The sequence below is a fragment of the Moschus berezovskii genome, chromosome 11 (genome assembly GCF_049115385.1).
Source record: "Moschus berezovskii isolate FMDL1 chromosome 11, NW_MosBer_1.0, whole genome shotgun sequence".
In the NCBI taxonomy this organism is placed as follows: Eukaryota; Metazoa; Chordata; class Mammalia; order Artiodactyla; family Moschidae; genus Moschus; species Moschus berezovskii.
The window spans coordinates 57,214,911-57,237,491 of record NC_142470.1 but is presented as its reverse complement, the minus strand read 5'-3'; the positions used below and the strand labels follow the sequence as shown (position 1 = coordinate 57,237,491).

Here is a 22,581-nt window from a genome sequence, read left to right as displayed (position 1 = left end):
ACAATTGTGGAATATCTAGTGATAGTTTAATTAATGAGAAAATCCTTAAGTTCAACTTTATCCCACACTAAAGGAAATGGGTAGTTCCCCAGTGGATATATACATATAATCATTGTGACCTCATTTTTTGAAAGTAAAACTGGGGACACATTATCAGTGAAAATGAGGAGGGTAGCAGAAGGGGGATATGGGGCCTAAAGAGAACTATTATTATTATTTTTAATATCTTTGTAGCTTATTTTATGTTTTAAAAAATTTTGGCCACACCACTGTGGCACGTGGAATTTTATTTCCTTGACCAGGGATAGATAGGACCCACATTTCCTGCATTGGAAGGCAGAGTCTTAACCATTGGACATTCAGGGAAGTCCCAAGATAATTGTGTCTTTTAAGATGGGAGGTATTATAGCAGAATTGTATGCTGTTAGGGATGATCTGACAGAAGCAGCAGCACTGACAATGCAGAAGAGAAGGGGGATGCATAAAAGCAAAAATCCTACAGTCAGCAGGAGGGGATGGGTTCAGTAGTAGGGGGGCTGTTGGCATATATTAAGGGCAGGGACAGCTGAACCACTGCAGTGGGAGAGTAGGCAGGGGCAGGGTGTCTGGGAGATTTGGAAGGGGAGACCCTTTTGGTTTGATTCTATTTTTCTTTTTTCTTCAGTGAAAAAGAAGACAGGCCACCAACCAGGAGTGAAAAATGGGATGGTGGTTTGAGGAAAGTTGTGAAGTAGTCAGTGAAGGGTGGGGGTGGAGGGTGAGTAAGACAGGGATACTGTAATGGAATTTCCAGGCAAATCTCAGACACCCATGTACATACACTTTTACGCAGGGATATGAAAGGAAGGGTGAATGGAAATGGAAGGAGGGTGCAGGCCAGGGAACGAGAGTTCCATACACTACCTTGCACACATTTAGATAAATCCCTCAAGTTAAAGACGTAATGAGACTTGGCTGGTGTTGGCAGAAGATCAACACTCATCCTGTTGTAGATTTCAACTGAGGCTTCCACAATGTTGGATGCTGTTTGCTTTACAGCTGGTGTGAAGTCATTCAGGAAGCCGTTTAAGATGGCCTAGAACCAGAAATGCAATATAAGAGGGTAGGAATGTTTTTAATCAAAATTTATCTTTCAAATACTCCAGACCTGATGTTACTTTTTCTAATAATAGCAGAAAACCAAATTCCAGTGCAAGGACATGTGGGTGTTAAAATTCTTCTTTTCTGGGGAAAGGGATAAATTAGGCATTTGGGCTTCTCTGGTGGCTCTGACAGTAAAGAATTCTCCTGCAGTGCAGGAGACCTGGGTTTGATCCCTGGGTTGGGAAGATCCCCTGGTGAAGGGAATGGCTACCCACTCTAGTATTCTTGCCTGGAGAATTCCAGAGACAGAGGAGTCTGGTGGGCTACAGTCCAGGGTCTCAAAGAGTTGGACATGACTGGGCAACTAACACTTTTCACAAATCAGGCACTTGGGATCAGCATATATGAATTACTGTCTATAAAAGAGATAAACAACAAAGTCCTACTGCAGTCCTACTGAAGATCCTCTGGAGAAGAAAATGGCAACCCACTCCAGTATTCTTGCCTGGAAAATCTCATGGATGGAGAAGCCTGGCAGGCTACAGTCCATGGGGTTGCAAGGAGTTGGACATGACTGAGCAACTTCTTTTTCACTTTCACTGACTCAATGGACATGAGTTTGAGCAAACTCCGGAAAATAGTGAAGGATAGGGAAGCCTGGGGTGCTGCAGTTCATGGGTTGCAAATAGTAGGACATGACTTAGCGACTGAACAACAACAGTTGTATATATACAAATATAGTATTTTACATACATTTGTAAATATGCAATAACAGTTGTATATATGCAAGTACAGTCATATATATATAAAGTATATATTTATAATTACATATATGTTAGTTCATTTATCTATATTATCTGTCTCTATGGTAGAAGATCTATGAGGACAGGGGTGGCATCTGTTTTGCTTAAAGTGATGTACCAACATCTGGCGCATGGTTGATACTCATCAAGTATTTCTTTAGTGAATGAATGAAGGGCTATTAAACTGATATTCATAAATTAAAACTATCAGGTGGCTCTTGGGTTTACTAAGGATTACAGCTCGGTATTCTGTCCAAAGATCTGACTTATATGACATGTTTGGCAACTTTTAAAAGTTTTACTGAGAATATGCATATAAGACAAAGACAGAATTTCCACAGTTTAAGGAAAGATGGCTTTGTCATGAGGACATTAGTAATGTTTTATGGAGTTAATCATGGCTTTTAATCACTGCTGTTATATCTTTCTAATTAGAATTTACAGCTAAGTTCAGGGACCTCCCTGGTGGTCCAGTGGTTAAGACTCTGCATTTCCAGTAGAGGGGGTGTGGGTTTGATCCCTGGTCAGGGAACTAAGATCCCAGATGCCTTACATCTAATTTAGTGACAACATTATCAATTTAATTTGTTGTGTGCTATTCAATTTACCTTCAGAATATATAGTGATGCATATTTTTGCACAAAAAATTCCAGCAGATAAACAACTAAAATGCGTGTGAACTGTGGTTCTTGATTCACCTACAACTGTACATAATCCAAATTGTGACCCATTGTTAATGGGACTCTCCCCGCGTATGTGTGTTAACTAACTTAAAATAGACTCTCAAGAAAGTAGTGATATTACTCATTGTTTTAGAACTAACAGAGGATTAAAAACATTATCAGTTCAGTTCAGTTCAGTCGCTCAGTCGTGTGAGACTCTTTGCGACCCCATGAATCACAACACGCCAGGCCTCCCTGTCCATCACCAACTCCCGGAGTTCACTCAGACTCATGTCCATCGAGTCGGTGATGCCATCCAGCCATCTCATTCTCTGCCGTCCCCTTCTCCTCCTGCCCAATCCCTCCCAGCATCAGAGTCTTTTCCAGTGAGTCAACTCTTCGCAGTGAGTCAACTCTTCGCAAAGTATTGGAACTTCAGCTTTAGCATCAGTCCTTCCAATATTATGAATCATATATGTATACAAATACTATGTAGACTCATAGGTTTCTTTTATATAGTAAACATAAATCAGTTTATTTGTGTTGCTATCAACAAATTTACTTTTACTTATTGATTTTGCTTTTTTCAACTCTTGTTTATCCCCAAGTTCCTTCTCCACACAATCACAAAGGACAGGAAAGGTGGACTGTGAACTCTTGAACTCTGCTTAGATGGGTTGTGATTAAAAGAAAGTTTGGAATCCAAGTCCTTTCCTTCTACAGATAAAATATCCAGTCCGTTCTGGTAATGAGGAAAACACATGTTCCCATGTGAATACAGTCTAACTTAGCGGCCCCCAGAATCTCAGTTTTGCTGCTTTTCATTTCCATTGTGGCCTTGGTTAGTGCGAGTTTTAAATACTAGCCTCAAAGTTACAGCTGCTGTGGTTAAGTCCTTCAGTTGTGTCTGACTCTGTGCGACCCCATAGACGGCAGCCCACCAGGCTCCGCTGTCCCTGGGATTCTCCAGGCAAGAGTACTGGAGTGGGCTGCCATTTCCTTCTCCGCTAAGTTACAGCAGGAAGAAGCAATTGCTGCTCATTTTCAGCTGTGACATACTTGTTGCATGATGCTCCTATAAGTGACACATTTCTGTGGATGTAACATTCCTATAGGCAGCGGCAGGAGGCTGAGGGTTCGGATCAATTTGATTTCCAGGAGCCCATACTCTATCTTCTTCCCACCCAAGAAAGTATTTTGGAATGAGTTAAGAATGCCATTTGTTGTTGTTGTTGTTGCTGTTGTTGGGATAACTGAATTTGCTTGAATTTATTAAAATGTAAAATAATTTGCAAATTCAGTACTTTATCATCAGGCATAAGTTACTTGGGACATTCCCTCACCACTGATCACACCACAAGGGTGTGTTAGGACAGCATGGTTGTGAATCACTCATTTCAGACTTTAGAATATATACAGAAAGGTACTCAACAAAAAGGGTGGGGTTTAAAAAGTCTTCTAATACCTGTATTGGTCCCTGTTACCTGCTTCCTGTCACGTTCTTTACTTGCTGCTTAATTATGGGAGATAAGCTCCCATCCTCTCTATTCTAAAGTACTCTCTAAAAGTTTTTCCAATGTGGCATTTCTCGTGTATCCTTTTGGTCTGAGATCCTAAACAGTTTATTGGAATGACTTCAAATTTATTAAAAATAATTTCCCATGGATGTAAGCTATTTCAATATGAAAACTACTTTCCATAAACTGTTGTGGGTGTGCTGGGCCTGGTCCTTTCTCTCCTCTAAGAAGGCCCCATTGGAAGGAGAGGAAGATGCTGGTAAATGTAGAGGCTGGTTAATGCCAGCATCACTGCCTCTCTTAGTCCTGGGCTATGGTCACCAAAGCCAGTTTCTCCTGACCAGTCACCTGTCTTAACTTACCTGGATGCCCACATTACCCCTTCTGGCCTCTGTGACCACATTCACCTGTGTGTTTCTGATCCTCTGTCAATTTCACCCTGCAGAACTCGGCTCACCGGCTGTCTCCTCTAAGCATCTTTGCTATTAATAGTTGGCATGACATACTCACTTTGGTCATGCTGCTTCAAGGTCTCTCATCATTCTATTCAGAATAAAGCCATGTACTTAATGAACACTTCTGCCGAGCACTTACAGGGCAGACACAGTTCCTTACCCCTTTTAAAGGACAGAGAAGTGGTCTCCTGGGGAAGTTTGTACAGATGGAAGAAATACCAGTGGTTGTTTCTCTTGGGAGGGTGGGGGCGGCAGGGGTGATGAATTCTGGGTTAGGTATGCTGAGCTTGAACTTGCTGGTTACTGGGGCTGGCGTTTGCTGGGCAGGTGGACACAGACATGGCCCGAGCACCGAGATGAGCACCGAGGTGGGAGCTAGGTGGGGATGAGATCTCCTGAGAGTCAAGGGCCCAGAATACAGCCTTCCTTATAGGTATGGGAGGTGTTCTGACACTCTTTCCTCATTTAGAAGACTACCTTTGAGACTATAAACACAGAAGGTCATGATACAAATGCCTATCAGCTACTGCCCAGATGCCCCTGTATTTACCTGGTTTCTGATCAGGCAAGGATGGATGGGCTCCCTAGAAACACAATAGGCTGTGCTGATTGTGTGAGCCTTGGAACAAATAAATTTTCGTTACCCCCTGTGCCCAGATTGGAATCCACATTCACCTGAAAAATCTGTTTCAGACTGTGCTCTGAGGGCATCGGGAGGCAGAGCATGCTGAAGTGCCGGATGAAGCGAGGGGTCACAGGGTTGCGGCCACCACCTGGAGGTGCACATGCTGATACGATCGTTACGTCCTGGATGGAAAGAAATCCACTTGGGTCACCCAGCAAAGATGGAGATGACATCTACCCATCCCAATGGCAGGACTCAACCAAGATTTTTGGAGGACCTAGCACAGGACATCCTGGTAGTTCAGTGGTAAAGAATCCCCCTGCCAATGCAGGGGACCTGGCTTCGATTCCTGGATTAGGAAGATCCCATGGAGAAGGAAATGATAACCCACTCCAGTATTCTTGCCTGGAAAATCCTATGAACAGAGGAATCTGGTGAGCCATAGTCCTTGGGGTTGCAAAAGAGTTGGACAAGACTTAGTGACTAAACAACAACACCACCATCATAGGATAATATTGTGTTGTGTTTTCCTGCATGTTATCTAACTTAATTCTCACAACCACCTTAGGAGATCCTTGTTGTTACCTCCACTTTATAGATGAAAAAAAGAAATCAAGGCCCCAGATGGATAAATAAGTTACTCAAGGTCATGCAGCTACTGACCTTGTAGAAATACTCCTATGTAAAAATTGAATTTTAAAAAATTGTAAGAATTTTTACCTTAGGTTAAAGTACTTTCATTCAGCAAATGGTAAGAATAGTCCATTCTTATTGTTTGTGGTAGTTATGTTCTATAAAATCACCAGGAACACTGAATTAATGCACCCTGAACCATTGCTCTTAGGGGAAAAACAGAGCTAGGTTCCTGCGAGCCTCTGGCTATAACATGTTCAGTTGGTCAGTATCTGATATCACAGTATCAGAGGCCAAGAGGCCTCTGATCTTGCCTCCTCTCTAGTCTACACCTTCCCTGAAGCCAAGGGGATTTTTCTATGATGCTTCCTCAGAGGTTCCCCATGACTTACACCAGTGGTCCCCAACCTTTTTTGGCACCAGGGACCAGTTTTGTGGAAGACAATTTTTCCACCTACAATGTGGGGGATGGTTTTTGGATGGTTCAAGAGCATAACATTTATTGTGCACTTAATTTCTATTATTATTACGTGGGCTCCACCTCAGATCATCAGGCATTAGATCCTGGAGGTTGGGGACCCCATCTTAGAAGATAAATCTGCATTCTTCTTCACAGCACTATGATCCCCTGGTCTGACCTCTGCTTCTCCTGTTGCATTGGTGCCCACATTCCACACCCTGCAAGTAGTATTCTACACCCGGCAAGTAGCGTTCCAAACTATCTGCTTTGAGATGCAAATAGCTCCCTTTCCTTGGTTTGCCCTGCCTTGCCTGCAAAATCCTGTTCTGATATCACCTTCTCTGGGAAAGATACTCTGATCATCAACCCACTTCCCACTCCTGCCTCCCTCCAGTCTCTCTCCACATTATATAATCCTGCATTACAGACACATGCTCTTCTATCCTGTGAAGCTAAGGAGGCCAGGGATGTGACACTTATCTATAAATCTCATGAATGAAGCATGGTGAGAACTCAATATAGATTGAATAAAGTTACACATAGGAACATTAAAGCCATATGTCATGGGCTGACTTATGTGTTTGTCTGTACCTCCTTTCCACCACTCATGTGCTGAATGAAGCCTTAACTCCACGTGGTGCAGCGGTAAAGAATCTTCCTGGCAATGCAGGAGATGCAAGAAACATGGGTTCCATCCTTGGGTTGGGAAAATCTCTTGACGACGGAAATGGTTACCCATTTCAGTATTTGTGCCTGGAGAATCTCATGGACAGAGGAGCCTGGCAGGCAACAGTCCATGGGGTGGCAAAGAGTTGGATGTGACTGAGCAACTGAGCACACATGTAAGAAACATCAAAGCCATTAGCCATGGGCTGAGTGTCTCCACCTCCTTTGGGCCAACCACGTGCTCAAAATTCTCCAAGCCACGCTTCAATAGTACACGAATCATGAACTTTCAGATCTTCAAGGTGGATTTAGAAAAGGCAGAAGAACCAGAGATTAAACTGCCAACATCCGCTGGATCATTGAAAAAGCAAGAGTGTTCCAGAAAAACATCTACTTCTGCTTTATTGACTACACCAAAGACTTTGATTGTGTGGATCACAACAAACTGTGGAAAATTCTTAAAGAGATGAGGATACCAGACCACCTGACCTGCCTCCTGAGAAATCTGTATGCAGGTCAGGAAGCAACAGTTAGAACTGGACATGGAACAACAGACTGGTTCCAAATCAGGAAAGGAGTACATCAAAGCTGTATGTTGTCACCCTGCTTATTTAACTTACATGCAGAATACATCATCTGAAATGCCAGGCTGGATGAAGCACAAGCTGGAATCAAGATTGCCGGGAGAAATATCAATAACTTCAGATATGCAGATGACACCACCCTTATGGCAGAAAGTGAAGAGGAACTAAAGAGCCTCTTTATGAAAGTGAAAGAGGAGAGTGAAAAAGTTGGCTTAAAACTCAACATTCAGAAGACTAAGATCATGGCATCCAGTCCCATCACTTCATGGCAAATAGATGGGAAAACAATGTAAACTGTGAGAAACTTTATTTTTTGGGTTCCAAAATCACTGCAGATGGTGACTTCAGCCATGAAATTAAAGATGCTTGCTCCTTGGAAGAAAAGCTATGAACAACCTAGACAACATATTAATTACTTTGCCAACAAAGGATTGTCTAGTCAAAGCTATGGTTTTTCTAGTAGTCATGTATGGATGTGAGAGTTGTACTGTAAAGAAAGCTGAGTGCCGAAGAATTGATGCTTTTGAACTGTGGTGCTGGAGAAGACTCTTGAGAGTCCCTTGGGCTGCAAGGAGATCCAACCAGTCCATCCTAAAGGAAATCAGTCCTGGGTGTTCATTGGAAGGACTGATGCTGAAGCTGAAACTCCAATATTTTGGCCACCTGATGCAAAGAACTAACTCATTTGAAAAGACTCTGATGCTGGGAAAGAGTAAAGGTGGGAGGACAGGGGGATGACAGGGGATGAGATGGTTGGATGGCATCACCGACTCAATGGACAAGAGTTTGAGCTAGCTCCGGGAGTTAGTGATAGACAGGGAAGCCTGGCATGCTGCAGTTCATGGGGTCACAAAGAGTCAGACAGGACTGAGCGACTGAACTGAACTGAAGTGAACCTCCTTTTGGCCAATCATGTGCTGAAGCCTTAATTCCTGGTATCCACAATCTGACTATATTTGGAGATGGGTATTTAAAGAAGTAACTTAGTTAAGAGGAAGTCATTAGGATGGGCCTTAATCCAATATGATCGATGTCTCCTTATAAGAAGAGATGATTTGAACAAAGATGGACACAAGGACAAAATCATAAGAAGACACAGGAAGAACATGGCCATCTGTAAACCAAGGAGAGAAGCCACAGAATAAAGCAACCTTACTGATATCTTGGCCTTGGACCTCCCTCTTCTAGAACTGGGAGAAAATAAATTTCTACAGTTTGAGTTACCCAGTCTGTGGTACTTAGTTATGGCAACTCTAATAAATGAGCAAACCACACTTCATTGCTGTTTACATGGAGACACACAAAGTCATTTAAAACCTAAAGTAACCTGTATCTCTTTCCAAAAGAGTTTGTTTCTGTCATAAAATCCACCAAAATCTTGATATTGCCGAAGTAATTCAATGGGAGGCTGAGAGCCATAGCGATCCAGCCTGGGCATGTTTAGGTCGTCAACAAAAATCACAACTCGTTTGTTTCCTGGTGCTCCTAGGGAAAGAAAATGAGTATAAGAATTACGATTTGTCTTCAGTAAGGTGGTTCAGATGGTAAAGAGTCTGCCTGCAACACAGGAGATTCAGGTTCAATTCCTGGGTTGGGAAGATCCCCCGGAGAAGGAAATGGCAACCCACTCCAGTATTCTTGCCTGGAGAATCCCATGGACAGAGGAGCCTGGCAAGCTAATGACCATGAGGTCACAAAGAGTTGGACACGAATGAGTGACTTTCACTTTTGAAACTTTCAAAACATAAGACAAAGCCTAGGTAAGGTTTTGGACTCAATGAACACCATGTAGGTCATAACGAGCTCAGCTCTTAAGTGTGTGGAGGGCCCTAGGGGAATCCTGAGTTGAGGAGAGACCTCTCTCTGGCACCATCGAGGCCCTGACAGGGAGCTATAAACTCAGCCAGGACACCCACATTATCAGACGGTCCCTCACCAAAATGGCAACTCACTCCAGTACCTTTGCCTGGGAAATCCCATGGACAGACGAGCCTGGCAGATTACAGTCCATAGGGTCGCAAAGAGTCAGACATGACTAAGCAACTGAGCATACATAATAGTGTTGAGTGATTCTTTTTGATTGCTTGAACCCTTTGGAAAATATGCTGAAAGTTGCAGGCCTTCTTAGAAAATGCATGAGTGCTCTCCCAAGATATGATTTTGTAATTCTAGGTTAAGAACCTCCATCTTAGGAAATGAAGTTCTTTCTAAGCACAGCACCCACTCTCACCATCCATGTGCAGGATGATGCCAGCACTTCAGGTGACCTTCCTCAACTCCAACCACTCCAAACTGTCCTCACCAACTGCACAGCCTGGGCACGGAGTGAAGAAGGTCATTTCGCCTTTATACTAGGAAGCAGACAAATCTCCAGGTTTCCTTACATAAATGCCATCCCACTACCCTCTATAGGGAAAACATGGCTAGATTTTCAAAAGCACTTTTATAATGTCAAAACAGGGATAGTGATGGACAAGGAAGCCTAGCATGCTGCAGTCCATGGGGTTGCAAAGAGTCAGACATGACTGAGTAATTGAACAACAATCTACGTCAAAGGGAAATCCACTGGAGCTGTATAATGTCATACTTAACCTAAAGAAAGTCAATATGTACATTCAGGAGAAAAAAGTGATAAACAGAGAAAAGAGAACAACTTAAGCAGAGGAAGTGACTCCACCCATGCTGGTATCTGGCATCAGTGACAACTGCAAAGAAAATAAGGTAAATCCCATGGCCTCACTTCATTTTCTGGCCTCTGGAAGTCAAGTAGCAGGTCAGGGGTATGGAAGGGTTCTAAGACAATCATTCATAAAAATTTGGGGCCCCTACCAGAAAGACTGGCATCTATTGCCCTGCATCTACCTGAGCAGGAAAGGAGGAACAAAAAGGGGTTGGTAGAGCAGCTGGCAGAGCAAGGCCTGTGAGATGATGGACCATGTGGAGGGCAGCTGGGTCTGAGCTTGGCCTAGTGCTCCACCCAGGAGGGCTGTGGGCTGAGCAAGCAGACCATAGCAAAAAGGCTACAGGATGTGCCGCGGGAGAGTGGGATGGAGTGGGGGCTGAGACTCATTGCCAACTGGGAACGTTTCAATGGAGAGGTCAGGGAATCTTCCATTGGGGAGGTCAGGAACACTTCCATTGGGGAGGTCAGGGAAGCTTCCAGTGGGGAGGTCAGGGAAGCCTCCAGTGGGGAGGTCAGGGCTTGACCTGCACACAGTTCTTTCAGGAATCCTTCAGAGGGCCTGCTCCTGGAAGCGTGTCACACCAAGGGCGTGGACAGCCGTCTGGCCAGCAGAGAAGCAAAGACAACCTATAGAGGCCCATCTAAACTTCATTTACAGAGAACCTTGTCCTTCCCTTCTCCTCCCATCGGCAGGGTGGGAAGAGTAAAAGAGCACCCATGCCCCTCTTCACCTCCAGCACCTCCAGCCACAAACCTGGCTTACAATAGAGGAGAGGAAGAGCTTTTCTAAAAAGTCTTTGTTGAATTTCTGACAACACTGCTTCTGTTTTATGTTTTGGCTTTTTGGCTGCGAGGCATGTGGGGATCTTAGCTCCCTGATCAGGGATCAAACCCACACCACCTGCTTACGTCACTGGACCACCAGAGAAATCCCTGGGAGGAGTTTTAAATTGGGTTGGGGATTGATAAACAACAAGGCCCTACTGTAGAGCACAGGAAACTAGACCCTATCTGCTGGGATAAACCATAATGGAAAAGAATATAAAAAAGAATGTACAAATGTGTATAACTGAGTCACTTTGCTGTACAGCAGAGATTAACACAACGATACTTAAAAAAAAAGACAAAAAAAAATTAGGCTTGGGATTGAAGATTTCATTGGACCAGACTCCAAATGACTGCAAGTGACCAGAAAGTTATGGTATTGATCAAAACAGTTGAAAAGGAAGGGTGGGGGAAATCCCACAAAGCCTGGGGGAAAGTTCTGCCTAAAGAAACCCCAAAGTGGTTTCATGCTTATTCCCTACTGGGTTCAGGTAACTCAGTGCACCAGATATAAAGAGGTTTGTTCAGTTCAGTCGCTCAGTCGTGTCCGACTCTTTGTGACCCCATGAATCACAGCATGCGAGGCCTCCCTGTCCATCACCAACTTCCGGAGTTCACTCAAACTCATGTCCATTGAGTCGGTGATGCCATCCAGCCATCTCATTCTCTGCCGTCCCCTTCTCCTCCTGCCCCCAATACTTCCCAGCATCAGAGTCTTTTCCAGTGAGTCAACTTGTCACATGAGGTGGCCAAAGTATTGGAGTTTCAGGTTCAGCATCAGTCCTTCCAATGAACACCCAGGATTGATCTCCTTTAGAATGGACTGGTTGGCTCTCCTTGCAGTCCAAGGGACTCTCAAGAGTCTTCTCCAGCACCACAGCTCAAAAGCATCAATTCTTCAGCGCCCAGCTTTCTTCACAGTCCAACTCTCACATCCATACATGACCATGGGAAAAACCATAGCCGTGACTAGATGGTCCTTGGTTGGCAAAGTAATGTCTCTGCTTTTTAATATACTATCTAGATTGGTCATAACTTTCCTTCCAAGGAGTAAGCGTCTTTTAATTTCATGGCTGCAAACAGCATCTGCAGTGATTTTGGAGCCCAAAAAAATAAAGTCTGACACTGTTTCCACTGTTTCCCCATCTATTTCCCATGAAGTGATGGGACCAGATGCCATGATCTTTGTTTTCTGAATGTTGAGCTTCAAGCCAACCTTTTCACTCTCCTCTTTCACTTTCATCAAGAGGCTTTTGAGTTCCTCTTCACTTTCTGCCAAGGGTGGTGTCATCTGCATATCTGAGGTTATTGATATTTCTCCCGGCAATCTTGATTCCAGCTTGTGCTTCTTCCAGCCCAGCGTTCCTCATGATGTACTCTGCATATAAGTTAAATAAGCAGGGTGACAGTATACAACCTTGACGTACTCCTTTTCCTACTTGGAACCAGTCTGTTGTTCCATGTCCAGTTCTAACTGTTGCTTCCTGACCTGCATACAGGTTTCTCAAGAGGCAGGTCAGGTGGTCTGGTATTCCCATCTCTTTCAGAATGTTCCACAGTTTATTGTGATCCATAGTCAAAGGCTTTGGCATAGTCAATGAAGCAGGAATAGATGTTTTTCTGGAACTCTCTTGCTTTTTCCATGATCCAGGGGTTGTTGGCAATTTGATCTCTGGTGCCTCTGCCTTTTCTAAAATCTGCTTGAACTTCTGGAAGTTCACGGTTCACATATTGCTGAAGCCTGGCTTGGAGAATTTTGAGCATGACTTTACTAGTGTGTGAGATGAGTGCAATTGTGAGGTAGTTTGAGCATTCTTTGGCATTCCCTTTCTTTGGGACTGGAATAAAGACTGACCTTTTCCAGTCCTGTGGCCACTGCTGAGTTTTCCAAATTTGCTGGCATATTGAGTGCAGCACTTTCACAACATCATCTTTCAGGATTCGAAATAGCTCAACTGGAATTCCATCACCTCCACTAGATTTGTTCGTAGTGATGATCTCTAAGGCCCACTTGACTTCACATTCCAAGATGTCTGGCTCCAGGTGAGTGATCACGCCATCGTGATTATCTTCACCGTGAAGATGTTTTTTGTACAGTTCTTCTGTGTATTCTTGCCACCTCTTCTTAATATCTTCTGCTTCTGTTAGGTCCATACCATTTCTGTCCTTTATCGAGCCCATCTTTGCATGAAATGTTCCCTTGATATCTCTAATTTTCTTGAAAATATCTCTTGTTTTTCCTATTCTGTTGTTTTCCTCTATTTCTTTGCATTGATCGATGAGGAAAGCTTTCTTATCTCTCCTTGCTATTCTTTGGAACTCTGCATTCAGATGCTTATATCTTTCCTTTTCTCCTTTGCTTTTGCTTCTCTTCTTTTCACAGCTATTCATAAGGCCTCCTCAGACAGCCAGTTTGCTTTTTTGCATTTCTTTTCTATGGGGATGGTCTTGGTCCCTGTTTCCTGTACAATGTCATGAACCTCCGTCCATAGTTCATCAGGCATTCTATCAGATCTACACCCTTAAATCTATTTCTCACTTCCACTGTATAATCATAAGGGATTTGATTTAGGTCATATCTGAATGGTCTAGTGGTCTTCCCTACTTTCTTCAACTTCAGTCTGAATTTGGCAATAAGGAGTTCATGATCTGAGCCACAATCAGCTCCTGGTCTTGTTTTTGTTAACTGTATAGAGCTTCTCCATCTTTGGCTGCAAAGAATATAATCAATCTGATTTTGGTGTTGACCATCTGGTGATGTCCATGTGTAGAGTCTTCTCTTGTGTTGTTGAAAGAGGGTGTTTGCTATGACCAGTGCGTTCTCTTGGCAAAACTCTATTAGCCTTTGCCCTGCTTCATTCCATGCTCCAAGGCCAAATTTGCCCTTTATTCCAGGTGTTTCTTGACTTCCTACTTTTGCATTCCAGTCCCCTATAATGATAAGGACATCTTTTTTGGGTGTTAGTTCTAAAAGGTCTTGTAGGTCTTCATAGAACTGTTCAACTTCGGCTTCTTCAGCATTACTGGTTGGGGCATAGACTTGGATTACTGTAATATTGAATGGTTTGCCTTGGAAACGAACAGAGATCATTCTGTCGTTTTTGAGATTGCATCCAAGTACTGCATTTCAGACTCTTTTGTTGACCATGATGGCTACTCCATTTCTTCTAAGGGATTCCTGCCCACAGTAGTAGATATAATGGTCATCTGAGTTAAATTCACCCATTCCAGTCCATTTTAGTTCGCTGATTCCTAGAACGTCGACGTTCACTCTTGCCATCTCCTGTCTGACCACTTCCAATTTGCCTTGATTCATGTACCTAACATTCCAGGTTCCTTTGCAATATTGCTCTTTACAGCATCGGACCTTGCTTCTATCACCAGGCACACCCACAACTGGGTATTTGTTTCACTTTGGCTCCATCCCTTCATTCTTTCTGGAGTTATTTCTCCACTGATCTCCAGTAGCATACTGGGCACCTACCGACCTGGGGAATTCCTCATTCTGTATCCTATCATTTTGCCTTTTGATACTGTTCATGGGGTTCTCAAGGCAAGTATACTGAAGTGGTTTGCCATTCCCTTCTCCAGTGGACCACATTCTGTCAGACCTCTCCACCATGACCCGTCCGTCTTGGGGGGCCCCACACATAATGGCTTAGTTTCACTGAGTTATACAGGGCTGTGGTCCATATGATCAGGTCAACTAGTTTTCTGTGATTATGATTTCAGTGTGTCTGCCCTCTGATGCCCCCTCACAACACCTACCATCTTATTTGGGTTTCTCTTACCTTGGTCGTGGAAAATCTCTTCACAGCAAACAAGAGGTTTGTTGGCTTTAAATAAAGGGAAATCAATGCAGGTTTGAAAGAAGAGCGAGTAGAGAGAGGGAGAGCCTTGGAGAGATAGAGATAGAAGATGTTCTGAGTTGAAGGTGATGACAGACGTAAACTACTTGCTTGCTAACAGTAAGATATCTAGATCTAAAGCCATGAAACAAAATCATGAACAGAATTACCTTTACACATATATTAAGCAAAGGAAATATCCAATTGTAACTTTATTACATGTACTGTTTTTGTGAATTAGCTTAATAAATAATTTGTGCGAAGTAAATGACAAAATAAATCTTACCTAGGATATTTTTTCTTTTCCTTTCCAGTTTTGACTCAATGATCTCTTGTGTTCTTGAAGATGAAGTCTGAGCAGAAAAATTTAGATAAACAGGGACATAGCCGGCTGATTCTTGAATTCTATTTAGCAATCCTTTTGCAATAACAGACTTTAAAATTAAAAAAAAGATGTTAATTGATTTATACTCAATATCTTCGATTATGTATATCAGTAATAATCTGGTACAATGAGTAAAATCAGGATAAGAGGAGGGAGGGAGGTTAAAGCTAGATTGAAATGTCTTTTTCTTCCTGGAGATTTCATTTGATTACAGTTATCAGAACCAAGGAAATATTCTAATCAGCTCTATCTCAGCAAAAATTTTTATTTTAGTTTTATACCAAAATCAATCTTAGTTACTATCCAAGTTAATTTGATAGCAAGAGTCAGAGACTTAGAACCAATTTAGAGGGAAAACAGTGAGTCCCTGTTCACATGGACTGCCCCCAAATCAAGAAGATCAAATAATCAGCATTTTCCTCTATATTCTACTTTTCTTAAACAACATCGCTGTGCTGAGTAGAAGTAAATAGGCAGGAGGTGAAAGACAGACCTTCATTAATAGTCTGTGGGGACACAAACTGCCTCAACAGGTTCCCACCCTAACCTGTGAAGTGGCAGCCCCAGAAATTTTCAGGGACACAACATAAAAGCTCCCAAACACAAAATATTGGTTCACAGGGTCCTCTGGTTTATATATATTATTGACACCAAGGATTTATTCAGAAAGTGGCAAACTGTGGAGCTGATATAGATTCAGCATAGTTATATTCTTCCTGAAAAAGTGACACAAATTCAGAAGAAATTCCCCTGAGAAATAAGGTGTTATTTATGGGACTCACAATTCTAGGTTCATTGTGCCCTCATTCTGGACAGAGCTTCTTGTATGATATGGGGCTTCCCCATGGCTCAGATGATAAAGAATCTGCCTGCAGTGCAGGAGACCCAGGTTTGATCCCTGGGTTGGAAGATCCCTTGGAAAAGGGAATGGCTAACCACTTCAGTAATTCCTGCCTGGAGCATTCCATGGACAGAGAAGCCTGGCAGGCTACAGTCCACAGTATCATAAAGAGTTGGACACGACTGAGCAACTAACACTTTCTTGTTTGATGTATGTTTCCTACCTTGCCAACTCCAGTTATTCCGGTAAACAACACTGAATGCTTGACAGCCAGTAGTTTTTCCATTAGGTACCCAAAGCGCACTGTGTCAGCTGTGGGGACAAGCATTTCAAAAAACGGAGTGTCTCGGCTGTATTTGAAGGTGGGTATGATTCGTTCCCAGGGATCCAGCCGTTTGGTGTCAAAATCCATGTGAATGCTCCACAGGTCACCAGAACTTGGAAGCTAGGATACAAAATTAAACACCACTACTAAAAGGATTGACACACGGTCATGGAAATAGTTACATAGAAGCAAAGGCAGTCATAGAACACGGATGGGTTTGGATTTCTTGTTGATTTGTAGAGAAGTAATTGCTTAAGGATCAGAGTCTAATTCTTTAAGTAATCATGAAATACTGTACAGTAAAAGCCTGATGTACTGACTATGTTAAAACTATATTAAAAAAATATTTAACTCAACATTAAGCCCCAACATTCAGGGGATTGCACCAAATACTGTGTTTGGTGTGGGGGAAAATGCTGAACAAGACCCAGCCTTTGCCTTCAATGACTTTATAATCCACCTCGAGGATGCAAGCACACTAGTTAATACTCATGGAGAAATAAGGGTTCTAATAGAGTTTAGTACATCCACAGAGGAGGGATGGCTCATTTCTACTCGCAGGTCAGTTGTAGCAGTGGCTGGAGATTTAAGTGGGCTTCCCTGGGGGCTCAGACAATAAAGAATCTGCCTGCACTCTAGGATTCACAGGTTCCATTCCAGGGTTGAGAATATTCTCTAGAGAAGGGTAAGGCTACCCACTCCAGTGTTCTTGCCTGGAGAATTCCATGGGCAGAGGAGCCTGGTGGGCTATAGTCCATGGGGTCACAAAGAGTCAGACACAACTGAGTTACTAACATCTCCTAACACACTAGGGGGTGGTGATGCTACAACTCAGACTTGAAGGATAAGCAGGAGTCAGATGGGCAGAGAAGGGATGAAGTGGGGATGGGGAAAAGGAGTCAGGGTTCATGCTAAGAAAACAGGTCTGGAAGCCATGGAAAGTGCCATGCATGTGGAAACTATAAGAGATAAGTCTGGACATACAGATGTGACCAAGTTATAAAAACCTCATTTGTTAAAGAGCTTGCAGCAAGAGTTCAGTGAAGAATTCTAAGTAAGTGGGTAACATGATCAGATTGCATTTCAGAAGATTCACTCTGGCAGCTGCACAAAACAGTGGTGTTTCAAGGTTACTGGGCAGTGATCCTTTTTTTTTTAAAAATTATTTTTAATTGCAGGATAATTGCTTTAGTGTTGTGTTGGTTTCTGCTGTACAATAGCATGCCCCTTGCCACCCTCTAGGTCATCACAGAAGTCATCACCGGAGTGAGTTCCCTGTGTTATATGGCAGCTCCCCACTAGTTATCTGCTTTACATATGGTAATGCATATGTTTCAATGCTACACTCTCAATTCACCCCATCCTCTCCTTCTCCGGCTGTGTCTACAAGTCTGTTCTCTGTGTCTGCATCTTTATTCCTGCCCTGCCAATAGGTGCATCAGTACCATTTTTCTGCTGCTGCTGCTGCTGCTAAGTCACCTCAGTCATGTCCGACTCTGTGTGACCCCATACACGGAAGCCCACCAGGCTCCCCCGTCCCTGGGATTCTCCAGGCCAGAACACTGGAGTGGGTTGCCATTTCCTTCTCCAATGTGTGAAAGTGAAAAGTGAAAGTGAAGTCACTCGGTCATGTCTGACTCGTAGCGACCCCATGGACTGTAGCCCACCAGGCTCCTCCATCCATGGGATTTTCTAGGCAAGAGTACTGGAGTGGCTTGCCATTGCCTTCTCCTTCTGCAAATAGGTTCATCAGTACCATTTTTCTAGATTCCATATATATGCATTTACTATACGATATTTATTTTTCTGTTTCTTACTTCACTCTGTAAAACAGGCCTGAGGTTCATCCACCTCAGTTCAACAGACTCATATTCTTTCCTTTTTATGGCATCACCGACTCTGTGGACATGAGTTTGAGGGAACTCCGGGAGTTGGTGATGGACAGGGAGGCCTGGCGTGCTGTGATTCATGGGGTCGCGGAGAGTCGAACACGACTGAGCGACTGAACTGAACTGAACTGACTGAATATTCCACTGTATATATGTACCACAACTTCTATTTTATTCATTTATCTGCTGATGGACTCTAGGTTGCTTCCATATCCTAGCTATTGTAGATAGTACTGCAATGAACACTGGGGTATATGTGTCTTTTTCAATTCTGGTTTTTTCAGGATATATAGTCCAGTAGTGGGATTGCTGGGTCATAATGTCACTTTTATTCCTAGTTTTTTAAGGAATCTCTATACATTCTCCACAGTGGCTGCAACAATTTACATTCCTACCAACAGTGCAAGAGGCTTCCCTTTTCTCCACATCTATTTGTAGATTTTTTGATGATGGCCATTCTGAACAGTGTTAGGTGATACTTCATTGTACTTTTGATGTGCATTTCTCTAATAATGAGTGATGCTGAGCATCTTTTCATGTATTATTGGTCATCTGTATGACTTCTTTGGAGAAATGTCTGTTTAGGTCTTCTCATTTTTTGATTGGGTTGCTTGTGTTTCTGATATTGAGCTGCATGAGTTGCCTGTATATTTTTCAGATTAATCCTTTGTCAATTGCTTTGCTGTTATTTTCTCCCATTCTGAGGGTTGTCTTTCATTTTGTTTAGTTTCCTTTGCTGTACAAAAGCTTTTAAGTTTAATTAGGTCCTATTTACTATTTTTGTTTTTATTTCTATCAGTCTATAAGGTGGGTCAAAGAGGATCTTGCTGATATTTATTGACAGTAACTCAATTTCACATGGTGATCTGGTACATACATATAGATGTGTTTGTTTAAATATGTATAATATTTACCCCAAGTATCACTCTATTTTACATTCTGTTCTATTTAAAAAAACCTTATTAGGATTTTCTACATATTCAGTTATGTTTCCTTAAAATAATGACAGCTTTATTTCATTTCTAAAGTTTATATTTTAATTTTTTCCCCTGCCTTACTGCACTGGCTAGGATCTCCAATATAGTGTTAACTAAAAATTTTGATGGTGGCTATTTCTTTTTTTTTTTTTTTAGTTAAAAGTGATTTTTATTTATCTGTGTTCTCTTCTAGCCCTTATGCATATGTGTATATAATTTTTAAAAGTCATAGAATGGGAATAGTTTTATAAGTTTCATAAAATATATAGATACATGGCATATGTATATAGGTATCTAAGTATATATATATGATATGATTTTACAAACCACATTTTGTTTTGCTTACTTAAAATTATCACCAATATTTTTTCATTTGGTATATAATATTTTTCATAATCATGGATGCTTAATATCTCAAAATTCTAAGAGCTTTCTGTTTTATAACTCATTCAATCCTCATAGCAAGTCTATAAAATTGCCTTTATTTTCTACATTTGAAAAATTTCACTATTTCATTGGTATTTACTCTCATCTTTATTATTGCCTACCATCCACTTTTATAAGGTTTGATTTAATATTCTTTTTTTGGTTTGTTTTTAATTTTTTAAAAATTTTAATTGTAATTGGAGCCTAGTTACTTTACAATACTGTGGTGGTTTTTCCATACATTCACATGAATCAGCCATGGTTGTACACGTGTTCCCCATCCTGACCCTCCCCATCCCATCTCTCAGGGTCATCCCAGTGCAACACCCTGAGCACCCCGCCTCATGCATTAAGCCTGGACTGGTGATCTATTTCACATATGTTAATATACATGTTTCAGTGCTATTCTCTCAAATCATCCCACCCTTGCCTTCTCAAACAGAGTCCAACAGTCTGTTCTTTACATCTGTGTCTCTTTTGCTGTCTCACATATAAGGTCATTGTTACCATCTTTCTAAATTCCATATATATGCATTAATATATTGTATTGGTGTTTTTCTTTCTGGCTTACTTCACTCTGTATAATAGGCTCCAGTTTCATCCACCTCTTTAGAACTGATTCAAACGTATTCTTTTCAATGGCTGAGTAATACTCCATTGTGTATATGTACCACAGCTTTCTATCCATTCGTCTGCTGACGGACGTCTAGGTTGCTTCCATGTCCTGGCTATTGTAAACAGTGCTGCGATGAATATTGAGGTACATGTGTCTCTTTCAATTCTGGTTTCCTCGGTGTGTATGCCCAGGAGTGGGATTGCTGGGTGGTATGGCAGTTCTGTTTCCAGCTTTTTAAGGAATCTCCACACTGTTCTCCATAGTGGCTGTACTAGTTTGCATTCCCACCAACAGTGTAAGAGGGTTCCTTTTTCTCTGCACCCTCGCCAGAATTTATTGCTTGTAGACTTTTTGATAGCAGCCATTCTGACTGGTGTGAGATGGTACCTCACTGTGGTTTTGATTTGCATTTCTCTGATAATAAGTGATGTTGAGCATCTTTTCATGTGTTTGTTAGCCATTTGTATGTCTTCTTTGGAGAAATGTTTGATTAGTTCTTTGAGCCATTTTTTGATTGGGTCGCTTATTTTTCTGGAATTGAGCTGTAGGAGCTGCTTGTATATTTTTGAGACTAATTCTTTGCCAGTTGTTTCATTTACTATTATTTTCTCCCATTCTGAAGGCTGTCTTTTCACCTTGCTTATAGTTTCCAATGAAAACCCAGGACTGATCTCCTTTAGGATGGACTGGTTGGATCTCCTTGCAGTCCAAGGGACTCTCAAGAGTCTTCTCCAACACCACAGTTCAAAAGCATTAATTCTTTGGTGCTCAACTTTCTTTATAGTCCAACTCTCACATCCATATATGATCACTGGAAAAACAATAGCCTTGACTAGATGGACCTTTGTTGGCAAAGTAATGTCTCTGCTTTTTAATATGCTGTCTAGGTTGGTCATAACTTTCCTTCCAAGCAGTAAGTATCTTTTAATTTCATGGCTGCAATCACCATCTGCAGTGATTTTGGAGCCCAGAAAAATAAAGTCAGCCACTGTTTCCACTGTTTCTGCATCTATTTGCCATGAAGTGACGGGACCAGATGCCATGATCTTAGTTTTCTGAATGTTGAGTTTTAAGCCAACTTTTTCACTCTCCTCTTTCACTTTCATCAAGAGGCTCTTTAGTTCTTCTTCACTTTCTGCCATAAGGGTGGTGTCATCTGCATATCTGAGGTTATTGATATTTCTCCTGGCAATCTTGATTCCAGCTTGTGCTTCCTCCAGTCCAGTGTTCCTCAAGATGTACTCTGCATTAAAGTTAAATAAGCAGAGTGACAATATACAGCCTTGAAGTACTCCTTTTCCTATTTGGAACCGGTCTGTTGTTCCAGGTCCAGTTCTAACTGGTGCTTCCTGACCTGCATACAGGTTTCTCACGAGGCAGGTCAGGTGGACTGGTATTTCCATCTTTTTCAGAATTTTCCACAGTTTATTGTGATCCACACAGTCAAAGGTTTTGGCATAGTCAATAAAGCAGAAATAGGAAGTCTCTTGCTTTTTCGATGATCTGGCAGGTGTTTGCAATTTGATCTCTGGTTCCTCTGCCTTTTCTAAAACCAGCTAGAACATCTGGAAGTTCACGGTTCACATATTGCTGAAGCCTGGCTTGGAGAGTTTTGAGCATTACTTTACTAGTGTGTGAGCTGAGCGCAATTGTGTGGTAGTTTAAGCATTTTTTGGCATTGCCTTTCTTTAGGATTGGAATGAAGACTGACCTTTTCCAGTACTGTGGCCACTGCTGAGTTTTCCAAATTTGCTGGCATATTGAGTGCAGCCCTTTCACAGCATCATCTTTTAGGATTTGAAATAGCTCAACTGGAATTCCATCACCTCCACTAGCTTTGTTGTAGTCAGAGTAAGGTTATGCATTTTGGAAGGAATAGCTCGGAAGCAAGGCTGTATACTTCTCAATGTACCATATCAGAAAGCACAGGTTTGTGATAATATTGATGATAAATCGGTCACCTAGTTAATATGGTGTCTACAAGGTTTTTCAGTATAATGACACTGTTTTTCCCTTTATAACTGACAAGTAATTTGTAGAAGATGTTTTGAAACTATGTAAATAGTGTTTTTCAAGAAACCTTCACCTACTAGATTTTGCTACCATTGGTGATTCTTGCCTAAATCAATTATTACTATAATGTTTGCAAAATAATAACTTTCTAATCCCATCATTTCTCCTATATAGATTAGCTGGTATTCTCCTGTAAGGAAGAGCCCTTCACAGACTTTTATTTCATTCAATAGCTTGTAATCCACACCATCATCATCTTGATGCT

The 22,581-nt window shown here is 41.9% G+C and overlaps 1 protein-coding gene across 1 annotated transcript in view; it reads right to left on the bottom strand.

Annotated features, from left to right (window-relative positions):
• DNAH6 (dynein axonemal heavy chain 6) overlaps nt 1-22,581 on the bottom strand; it is a 301,941-nt gene that overhangs the window by 140,864 nt on the left and 138,496 nt on the right. The window contains exons 37-41 of the mRNA XM_055400589.2: nt 16,294-16,515; nt 15,131-15,278; nt 8,816-8,973; nt 5,196-5,327; nt 904-1,075 (exon numbers count right to left, since the gene is read on the bottom strand). Coding sequence (XP_055256564.2) covers nt 904-1,075; nt 5,196-5,327; nt 8,816-8,973; nt 15,131-15,278; nt 16,294-16,515 — 832 coding nt within the window. The remainder of the gene's footprint in view (nt 1-903; nt 1,076-5,195; nt 5,328-8,815; nt 8,974-15,130; nt 15,279-16,293; nt 16,516-22,581) is intronic.